General features: G+C 36.6%; 1 protein-coding gene across 1 annotated transcript; it reads right to left on the bottom strand.

Moving 5' to 3' along the window:
- Positions 1-7,265: 7,265 nt before the first annotated feature.
- Positions 7,266-10,857, bottom strand: STS (stachyose synthase). The gene is made up of 4 exons (XM_059579466.2): positions 8,905-10,857; positions 8,626-8,803; positions 8,143-8,510; positions 7,266-8,000 (listed from the first exon to the last, which is right to left on the bottom strand). Exons 1-4 carry the CDS (start codon positions 10,390-10,392, stop codon positions 7,416-7,418), a joined length of 2,619 nt encoding a protein of 872 aa, XP_059435449.2. The 5' UTR covers positions 10,393-10,857; the 3' UTR covers positions 7,266-7,415.
- Positions 10,858-11,828: the final 971 nt, after the last annotated feature.

The raw sequence follows: 11,828 nt of genomic DNA, 5'->3' as shown, positions 1-11,828 counted from the left end.
GATACACTTGGCTATCCCTGCAGGCTTCTTTATGTCAATTTGCTATTTGGCTGTCCATGCATGCCAAATGCATTTACATACTTGAACAAGGATAACACATTTGAACAACCCAGTGCCACCATCTTCTCTCTCTCTCTCAAGTAGCTGAAATACTTTCAATCATTGTTTTCAAAATGGAGGGGAGAGAGCACATGCGTTTGCGAATCACTTCTCACTTTCCCTTTTCACACATGCTATACATCCTCTTTCGGTCATTCTCCCATCCTTCCAATTTTCAAACCAATATTAAATTTATGGGGCATATGTGACTATGTGAGTTGGGCTCACAGATTCAAAAAATTAGGAGGATTGGAGAAGGACTGAAAGAGGAAAATAATCATTTCTCTTTTGAATGGTGTATTCATTCTCTAATAAAACTGAAAAAGCCTTTATGTATTTAGGAAAAAAAAGATTTGACAAGTCCTGCGAGATGACAAAGACTGAATCATTTACAAGGCTGTCAATATGTCACTAGCAACAGGGCCGGCCCAATATATTTTGGAGCCTTAGGCGAAACTTTGAAATGAGGTCTTATTTTTTTTTTTTTTTAAGTAAAAAAAAAATATTTATTTTAATATTATTACTATATTTTATTTAAAAACCATTTTGCTTTTCCAACTTTTTCAATGATACCCATATTTACTTATGTTGCTAGCAAATGTATCAATTCATTTTCTATTTTATGTCCAAGATAAAGATTATGAATTTCCCCATCTTGAATACGCCAAATATGCACTTGCATTTTTGGATCAAATTCTACAATCATTTCAATTAGACTTAAAAAAATTTCATTATTTTATTGGTAGATCTTTTCATTTTGTCCTCTAAATGCCAAATTATTATTATCAAGATTCTTTACTACAGCAATAATTCTCAACAATACTCTTTTCCAATGATCTTTCTCTCTGTTAATTTGTTCTTGGACATTTTTATCAATTGTTTTATTTTTTAACAATCTCATTTCTAAACCAACCCAATCATTCATGTTAATAATATGTTCATTGGTTGTTTCATGACTTTTAAGTTTAGCACTAAGATTTTTCCAGTCATTAGTTCCTTCGTTATCTAGTTGCGTTTCATTAGGTTTTGAATTAAACAACTTACAACAAAAACAAAATACTCTATATAAATCTTTTGAATAGACTAGCCATTTTCTATTATGCTACTCTCCATTTGATAATTTTCGTATGTACTAGAAAAATGCATAGAGTTCTCATCTTTAGGAAAATTTATATTATTGTATCTTATTGGACCATTTTCTACTAATAAATCCCTTAATTTTGCATCAATATTTTTTCATTGGCCTGTGTCATAAATATTTGTAACAATAGAGTTAGATACATCAATAATATTTTCATTATCTTCTAATTCTTTTTAATGAATTTCTTGTTCATTTATGAGTTTTTCACCTAAATTATCCTCTGTATTTTGTTTATTACTAATATTAAATTTATTTAGAGTTCCTCTTTGAGATTCAATCAGTTTCTCTACTTTTCTCTCTCTCTTTGAGATTCAATCAGTTAATCAGTTACTCTACTTTTCTCTCTCTCTCTTTTTGTTTTTTTTTTTTTTTTTTTGGTTTTTTATATCCTGATACATATTTTCTACTAGTAGACATGTTTGATTAAAAATATTAACAAATTAAACAAACACAATTTATATATAAAAAAAATATTTTGACTATAATAAAATAAATTATAAAAATAGAACAATAAAATCTGATTTAGAGAGGCAGAGACTAGAGAGTTCTTGGAGTTGGAGATTTCTCGTTTTGGAGAGGAAGAAGGTTTTGGAGAATTAGCATGAAGGTTCTTGATCTTTGAGAGAGTCAGAAAAATTGCAGACTAAATAATAGATATGAGTGAAGGTTCTCGTTCTTATGTAAAATTCCAATATCAAATAAACAAGAGACATCCTACATTCTACTTTGAAAATAAACAATACTATTTGATTCTTCTTTTAATGTGAAATTCCATCACTCAGAAACAGTAGACGTTGGTGATAGGTTTTATAATAATATTTCATTCTCCAAATTCCAGCAAAGAGATAGAGATGTTGGTTAGATTTATTTATTTATTTATTATTTTGTTTTATGTTGGTCCTTATTAAATTGGGCCTTATTACTTATTTATCATTATTAGAGGCTTTCAATGTTTATGAAATTTTTTTTTAGGCCTTATTAAAATTTTTTTTAGGACCTTATTAAATAGGAGGCCCTAGGCGATGGCCTAAGTTGCCTAGCCTTTGGGCTGGCCGACACTAGGGCTACAGACATACAAGAATACACCAAAAAAACACCCTCAAAATTTCAAAAAACAAAACACCCCAAAAATGGGTTAATAAACGAGCATTTAATGCTCTCATTTTGATGCTGACCTTATATTTACAACTTCCACATTACTTTTCCAAGAAAACAAATCACAAGAGATTTCCATATAATTGCAAATATTTCAGAATTTTCACACGTCTAAAGCTTGTTAAGTGGAGTTCACTTGATAAGACTACCTGCCTCAGATTATGTAATGAAGAAAATGATTGCCAAATCAAGTGATGTGGTGCATTTACAGAAAGCCCAACCAGACCAAAACAGGAACCTCAAGAAGTAAAGTCCGTAAAAGCCCCCAAACGCCAATAGCTTCTGGGCTGGGCTTTGTCAGAGTCTAAACAGTAAAATATGTATAAGCTAGCTAGTATGAGGATCCTTTATATAATCAATTCAGTTTTTACCTCTATCGTTATTAGATTGCTTTGGTTTTTAATGGACCAACTCGTATGCAATGCTAAAAGTTACTTTTAGGATCTGTTTGGGTGTGCGTTTGAGAGGCCTAAAAGTACGTTTAACATTCAAAAAAAGTTTGTTTTGAAGAAAAAAAATACTCATTTGGTAAAAAAAAATTGAAAGCGCTTTTAAGGGTCCAAAAAACTTAAAAATGACAAAAACACACTTTTGGCAAAAGCTTAAAAATGAAGCTTTTACCAAAAAATACTTCTTGACTTAAAAACTCCATTTTTCAAACACAATCCTAAAAATGCTCTTATTCTACTGGACTAATGTGGTAATAAGTTTTTAGATTATTATTAGGGTTAAATACCTCAAACCCCCCTAGGGTTTACCAACTTTATTTTTTTTCCCCCTGAGGTTTTGATAAAGAACCAATTTAGTCAATTCGTTAGTTGACCGTTAAGACTGACACGTGAACCAATCAGATGTTGACACGTGGCACATAATTTTTTTTTAAAAAAAGTATTAAAAAAAAAAGAAGAAAAAACTGGGGGTGGCCGAGCCACCCCGCACCAGGGGGTGGCTCGGCCACCCCCATCCGGCCAGATGGGGGTGGCCAGGCCAGCCCCATGGCCAAAGGGGGTGGCCGAGCCACCCCCAAATGGCCAAGGGGGTGGCTCGGCCACCCCCCGTTTTTTCTTTTTATTTTTTTTATTTTTTTATTTTTTTTTAATTTTAAAAAAAAGATTAAATAGGTGTCACGTGTTAACATCTGATTGGTCCACGCGTTAGTCTTAACGGTCAACTAATGGTCAACTAATGGATAAACTAAATTGGTCCTTTATCAAAACCCCATGGGGGTCCTGTGATTAAAATGAAACCCCAGGGGAAAAAAAAAAAAAGTTGGTAAACCCTAGGGGGGTTTGAGGTATTTAACCCTTATTATTATTATTATTTTTTTTAAAAAAAATAATAATGATAATCCAAGGGATGAGGGTGGAACATGGGTGTGGTTGCTAGATAAGGATTCACGACAATTATCTGTCAAAATTGCTAGGAATTTGGGCAGATAATGTGAGCGAGCCATTTGAAAATGGCTGAGTAGCCTAAAATTTATTTTGACAGGTAATTGTTGGGAATCCGAATTCGTGGTTTCTAACATTATTCAAAACAAAAAGGTCCCACATTCTTTTCCAAAAAAAAAAAAAAAAAAAGGTCCCACGTTAATTTCGTGTGAACTTAATATGGGTTTGTAGAAAAATAAGCACACCTGACAAATCCAAGATCCTTGTTAAAGGTTGGTGTGAAAGTCCAAGATCTTAAGAATGTTGTCAAAAGTCCAAGGATGTTCTTGTTCAAATCCTCTAATTGCGGATTATTAGTTAAGTTAGTTTACCATTACAGTTGGTGGTCTAACTTTTCAACTACCTCTTATAATTTTTTTTTGCCTGGTCGGTGGGAGTGAATCAAGGGTTCTTTTTTTTTCTTATTAGGCCGACCAAACGAAATGGATAATGCCATACAAACATGTTTGTACGCGTCTTAACAAGCTAACAACTCCTCACTCTCACTTTCTTTCTTTCAAATCTTAGATTACGTATTCCTTTTGCATGGACATGCATGCAAGACAAAGTTTTCGTTCAAATTATATCCAATGAATCTTTTATTTTATTTATTTATTAATTTGATATCTATTTTTAAAATATGTAATTTTTATAATTATAAAAATGTAAAAAATCACACCCTTATCTACCCCTTATAGTAATGGAGTAGTACTTAGTATTGTTTTTTTTCTTTAGTAAGGATTGATTTAAACTCTAAGGCATTGCCATATTGGCCCGTGGGATGAGGTGTGATTTTAAACATTACTTTAAAACGAATGTCATATTGAAGGGTTCCATGGCCGACATTGACTGGGGTCCATAAATCCTTATCCACTTACCGATAAAACCCAAGGAAAAGTTGGATTTGCCTTTGTTGACTATTTGATTCTGATAGATAGTTGATTTTTTTGGTACTAATTTGTTAATCCTAGACATTTTCAGAGTTTGGAGTCTTTCATCATTCATTAATTTCAGCTCTTTCTGGACGTTGCATGTCATCATGCACACGTGTTTTTGTAATGCATTTATGACGTGGTGCCACGTATGTCTGTATGACTCGGATAATGACAAGAAATAGGCCAGGAGATAATTCTATTAATAAAGAATTTATTGAAGATTAATCTCTTATATATATTTTTTTATTATATAAATTTACTAAATTAGCAAAAGCTGGAAGCAACCAGAACTACATTGTGAATTTCAATTTTTTTAATTTGTTTGGAAAATTGAAGGGCAGGTTCCTGTTTAATCGTTCTAGTTGGCTTAGAAGCAACCAAATTAACTACTTTAGATAACCTTTTATTTTCTATCAGTTTCTTTTATAATTTCTTAAATTATTTTTTCTTTTTGAGAAAATAGTTTCAACTTTCATCTGAAAAAACCTAGATCATAAAGCTCTAAAATAACGGAGTATATTGCTCTAAAACTACAACGTCATAAATACAACTAGCAATTTCTTTCATTCATACCCTATCTATAAAATGTACAATCGTAGCCTTAGCTAATTTATGTGTAGCATAATTATTCTCTCTCTTGGTATGACAAATCTGCCAATGCCTTAGCCCTTGTAGAACTACCTTAATATCATCTACAATCTGTTCATACCTGTTCAGATTTTGCCCAATAGCTTTGACCGCATTTACTACTTGCAACGAATCACCTTCTAAAATTATGCTTTGTAGCCCCAAATCATGATTGAGCTCCACTACCTTCAGTGCTGCTATTTAGGGCTGGGCAAAAACCCGCCCAACCCGCCCGCCCCGCCCCGATCCGCCCAAACCCGCCGGTTTTTAGCATTTTTTGTGTGAATACGGGTTGGAAAATGTCCAACCCGTGCGGGTCGGGTCGGCCAGCGGGTGCAATTTTTTTGAAGGGGCGGGTACCCGCCCCGCCCCGCCCATATTTAACTTAACCCTAAATCCCTAATATCCTTCCTCATTCCTCACATTTTCTGATTTTCAGCTTTTCTCTCCTTTCACACAAGCCGACGCCGTGCCTGTGACTCTCCCCTCTCCAGACCAAGTGGCCAGCTCACCCTCACTTGTCTCTTAGTCCACTCTCCAAACCAAGCGCCGCTCCTCTCTCACTCTTGTCGGCGGAGGATCTCGGCGGAGAACCATACCGCTCCTCTCTCTCTCTCTCTCTCTCTCACAGTCGTGCCGATCTCAAGGTTTCTCTCTCATCTCTCTCTCTCTCGCTCGCTCTCTCTCTCTAGAAAGTGAACTAACGTCACTGTCTCTCGCTCTCTCTCTCTAAAAAGTGAACTAACGTCACTATCTCTCGTGCTCTCTCTCTAGAAAGTGAACCATATATTTTCATAAAATATATGGTTGGATACTTGGATTCACACAAAAAAAATCCAACCATAAAAATTGTAAACAATACAAAAAAAAAAAAGAAAAAAGAATTCCTGATAAGTTTTAGTCCAAATCCGGTTTTTTTAAAAAATTACAGAAGACCAGTTTTTTAAAAAAATTACAAAAAAATCAGGACTTAAATTTGAAATTGATGCCCATTAAAATACCTGATCCGCCCGACCAACCCGCGAAACCCGCACCGCTCAACCCACCCCAAACTACCCGAAACCCGGCGGTTTTAGTGCATTTAATCCGGGTAACGGGTAGGAATTTACCAAACCCCATGGTCACGGGTCGGGTGGCAAAAAACTCCAAACCCGCCCTGAACCGACCCGTGCACAGCCCTACTGCTATTGCTTCCGCTACCACAGGCTCAACTAAAATACATATAATAAGAATTCTGAAAGTTTAAACTTTTGAGATAAATGATTATTTAATATAATATTAGAGCAAAAAATCGTGAGTTTGAACATTGCCTTCATTGATTATTTCTCATTTCAATTAAATACTTCACATGTATTTGGTAGGAGTGTTAAAATATTATTACTTTTGAAATAAACAATGATTTGACCTGATTTAAAGTTCACAATTCTCACTATTTTAAAACATAAAATATAGACATATCCAGGCCTCTTTGATTTTATATTTTACACTAGAAGAAGTTAGAAGCAACCGCTATATATTAATATTCTATTTGTCCTTTTTTCTTTCTTTAACATTCTCTTAATATTATATTTGATCTTTTACTTTTGTTTTTTTATACCATAATCTATGGGCTGAGGTCCAACGTTTTCTCCCCTATGTTTTGACCCGAGCATTGCAGTTTTTTTATTTTATTTTTATTTTTATAAATACCATTTTTCAATAAATAATCCTCAAATTGCTTTTAAGACATATTTTTAAATTCCCAAATATTTTTATTAAGCAAATGATATTCTCTAATCTCTGTAATAAACACACAAAAAAAAAAAAAAAAAAAAAATTGAGTGCAGTTGTTGAATCAAAAGAACACAAATTTTACAGAAAAATTTCAAGACACTTTATAGTAACAAAGGGATGAATGTACATTCTTCCCAATGCAAATCTCAAGTCCAATAATAAACTACCTTACAATTCCCACAATCAATAACACTAACAAAGGAAAAGAAAAAAAAAAACTAAACTTAATTTATTTGAAACAATTAAAATCAGTTTCTAAAAGACAAAAGCAACATCAGAAATGCCACCAGCCTCTTCAACCCAAGGAAGATTCAAGTTCAGTTTCCCACTAGCCAACCACTCAAAAGCTACCTCAACACCATTCAAGAGGCATTTCTTTGGAGACCCACTTGAGTAGGCCAAGAAATTCCCACCACCCTTAACTTTGATCTCAACACTCTTCTCAGCAGCAGCTCCAGCCTTAATGTACTCCAATTCTTGAATCGTGCCGCCACTATTGAACATGTTTGTGAGCCCGATCGGAGCGAATTTGACGGCGGCAGGGCCGAGCTTCTCGACCGGCACAAAGCTGAAAAGCTCAAATGAAGATGGTTGGATGGTGATTTGAATTGGATCAGATTTGGAGGTTGTTAAGAGCAGCTCTGCAGACTGGTTGAAGTAGACTACATACTCTTCAGCCTCACCCATCTGGGCTGCTTCAATCTTCTGGTCCCATTCAATGTCACTAACATGCACTGAGCCACACATTGGCTTGTAGCACTCAGAGTAGCCCTTGATCCTTTGCTCCTTGGGGTCCCAACCAGCCCCTTGGCAGTTAAAAGCTCCAATCACACCACCATACTGCAGAATATGGAAAACAAATTTAAGTGCTTTTGCCTAAAAACGGATTCGAATTTTCAGTAATTTTTGTCCGATAACCGAGTCTAATAAATCAATTATTCAGAAAAGAGTGCATCTCAAGGAGAAATTAATGGATGGATACCTTGTTGAAGTTCCAAATTTTGAGAATGGTTTCTTGGTCAAATAGAGGGTTCTTGAAGAGGCAATCTCTGGTGGGGAGAGCAAAATGGTGGCACTTGGGAATGGTACCATCAGGGTGCACAAGCTTCTTAAGGAGATCAAAATCATGACCACCCACAGAATCACTCACATAGACTGGACCACCACAAATGGCCCTTGATCCTGCATGGAATTTGGCACACTGATGGTCTGATTGGAACATGTCCCAATCAGGCTGTATAATCTGCCCCATCCACATGCTGTTATAGGCACAGTGAATCATATGCACCCCTTGTAGCCAATAAACTCCCATTGGATCCCCATTGGGATCTTGGAACCAGAAATCATCACCTGTAACATAAACAAGTCAAATTAAATTACCCTCCACATCATATTACGACCCAAATTGCAGCAAATATGAGAAGCGTGAAAAAAAAACAAAGACCATTTGGTTGGACTTTCTTACCAACTCTTCCTATAGAAATTTGATTTGTCCCAAGGAAGAAGAAGTCATTGCATTGCTGCATGCTGGCGATGAGTCCACTCCCACCAAAGTTCTTTGACAGAGAACTTGTCAGCCCCTTGAAATACGCCTTTGCAAGCTCTACTCGGCCTCCATATTCTTCCGACAGATACTCAAGAGTCTGAATTAATTGAAAATAATAAATATATGGAATTTGTTAATGGAAAATAGACGATAATTTAAATGCATAAAGAGGGTAAAAATGGAAAATAGAAGACGTACATGAATTACATCAACTTTCACTCCTGTGATTCCAGCTTGGGCAAGGTAGGAGTGCATAGAGTCGTAGAAGTCTTGGGCTTGATCGGGATGAACAAGCCCGATCCCGCCTTCAACGATCTTCACCACAGCAAGATCGGTCATCGTCCCGTCGAGGCCAGGAGAGACTTTGCAGGGAACAATCTTTGCATTCAGATGGGTTGAGCCAGGCCGAACGCCACCCCACGCGCCGCAAAGAGCGTGCCACACGTAAATATCATCCAAACCGTTAAACTTTTTCCTCAAGTCTCTTGTGAAAGCCTTCATTCCGTAGTTTTCGGGCTTACAAGAACAGCTACCGCAGCCATGGCTCGAACTTGAAGCAGCAGTGCTGCTTTCTTCTCCGCCAAACATGGCATTTAACTCTTGTTTAAAGCTCTGAATTTTCGCTTCAAACTCGGATAAATCAGTAGCTCCAGATTGGATTGCCTTGTCGCGATCCTTCTCAGCGTGCTCCAGCTCGATTGCCTTTGAGATCAGCATCTTTGGCTTCTTTGGATCGAATTTCGGAGCATTGGATCCCAACATGGAACCGCCTCTGTATTTTCTGAACTTTTCGCATTCATCGAGGCGGTGAAGCCTGGCAGTCATTTGAGTCCCACCCAGAACAAGATTCTTCGTATCCTCATTTGGGTTCTCGCCATCCAGATTGATGCTTTGCCAGCCATCGTCAATGATGAGAAACCTCGGCGACACACCCCCCTCGGCAAATTCATTTACTCCATGCCAGATACCGACAGGTTCTACGGTTAAGTAGAAGGCATCCCAAGTGCACCAACCGAATTTGTCGACAAGATTTGGCGGTGTCTTCTCTTCCAAGAGCCTGAAAGTATTGAGATGGACCCTGAGACAAGCATAAGCTTCTTTCATCAAGTTGTAAGGATTATCAGAGGCATGAACATAAGCAATTGCATCGAATTTCGATGCTTTTGCTTTTGTAGAACCACTCTCTGCATAAATCATGGCATGCCCATCAGAGCCAGGATGAAGAGCAGATCTAAAAGAGCCTTCAATGATGGGTATGATGATCACATAAGACCTTATTTCAGGAACATCTAAGAGCACCCATTGAGTCTCCATTTGTAAATCTGAACCAGATTTCCCCACCCACATGGTAGACCACCATGTTTTGAACCTAAAGATGCTCAGAAAATTTCTACCATTGAACCTACCCAAGGAGTTCATCAACCTATCAGATGCCTCATCCTTAGAGAAACCGAGAAATCCACCCTTGTCAGACATGCCAAGGACACGCTGGAGCAAAGGAAGTGGAGCATCAGAGGATTGGCAGATTGAAGAAAAGGGACTAAAAGAGACATTTGCAGGAACTTCAGTCAACAAAGGCACACCTTTGACACTAAACTTCCCGTCAGACAAGTCAAAATATTTGTCCAATCTCTCCCCTCCCCGGACGCTAAAGATTGAACCAACAGAGTCGTTAGGGGGTGCCATGAGTAAAGAATTTCAAAGGAAAACAGAGAGAGCAGTGGAAATACAGAGCAAAAAAACAGAGAAAGACAAGATCAGAGAACTCAATGAAGAAAACAACAACGCAAACCGTTTGAGAAGATTTTGGTTTTTTTGTGGAAGACAACGACCCCTTTATATAGGAGCAAACGGATCACTGACTTGGAAAATAAAATCTGTACCATATAAGGAAAATATGACGAACTTTGATTTTATTTTCAACAACTTAAATGAGTTTAAAACTGAAAATGGTGTAATCTTTGATACACTCTAGAGTTAGAGAAGATGGGAATATAATCTCAAGGTAAACCTCTGTACCAGTGTTGGAATATACAATCTTAGATACACTTGACGTATATGGAAACTGTGATAAGAGAGATTACTGGGAGAGAATAAATGCTGAGAAGAATATAGGGAAATTAAATTTGGCAAAGAGCTTGAGTTGTTTGCTTGGAGAGAAAGAAATGAGGGCTATCCATGTATATATAGGGAAGCTAAGATAAACTGAGATGGCTCCGTGGGAAAATTGAATAATAAATAGAATCAAGGAAGCTTTCTAGATAAGAAGGTTTTGGGCGGTTCTTTTTGGTTTGTCTTTTAGGTTTTTGAGTGCCCGAGGAAACTTCTTACTGCGGCTCAACCGACTAGTTGTTTCCATGGACAGTGACCAGATATTCTTATATCCGACGAACACTTGTGAGAAATTACATTTTACCATTTATCCAACAAACACTTGTATTGAACTTTCTTAAACTTCTAGTAATTTTTTATTTATTTTATTTTATTTTATTTATTTATCATATTAGAGGAATATTCATTTGAGCATCTTTTATCCAAATCGATAGACCTAAGCCTCTTTTAGTAAGAGAGGAAGAACGACTGTGGTGCTGCTCAGCCTCCCAGTTTTCACACTCTGGCGAGTGGCATATAAGTGTTGGTCATTCACCGTGTTCTCACTGTCTTCCTCCGCCATACCATCCACTAGATCTACTGTTCTGGGATTTATTTTATTGTCGTTTTAAGGCTCTGTTTGGTTTGCGAAATAGACCCTTGGATTGGACTAGCTAAAACTAGGTATAGCTAGTCCTTTATTTGGTAACACTTTATTCCTGGGAATAGTCTATTCCCATGAGACTATTAATCTTACACACACAGGGTTAGCTAAGCCACTAAAAAATAAGTGGCTTAGCTAATCATTTCTTGTGAGATTAAATTAATTGTGTAAATTGCCACAAAAAACCCTACTTGTAGGATTAAATTTCGTTCTCTCTCTCATTCTTCTCTCTCTCTCTCTCTCTCTCTCTTTCTCTCTCTCTCTCTCTATATATATATATATATATCTCCATTTCTCTTTTCTCTGTCTCTACATTTCGTTCTCTCTTTCTATTTTATCTCTAATTCTTCTGGTATAGTTTTTCTGC

Source organism: Corylus avellana, chromosome 1, assembly GCF_965113065.1.
Source record: "Corylus avellana chromosome 1, dhCorAvel1.hap1.2, whole genome shotgun sequence".
NCBI lineage: Eukaryota > Viridiplantae > Streptophyta > Magnoliopsida > Fagales > Betulaceae > Corylus > Corylus avellana.
This window is presented reverse-complemented; position numbering and strand designations above follow the sequence as displayed.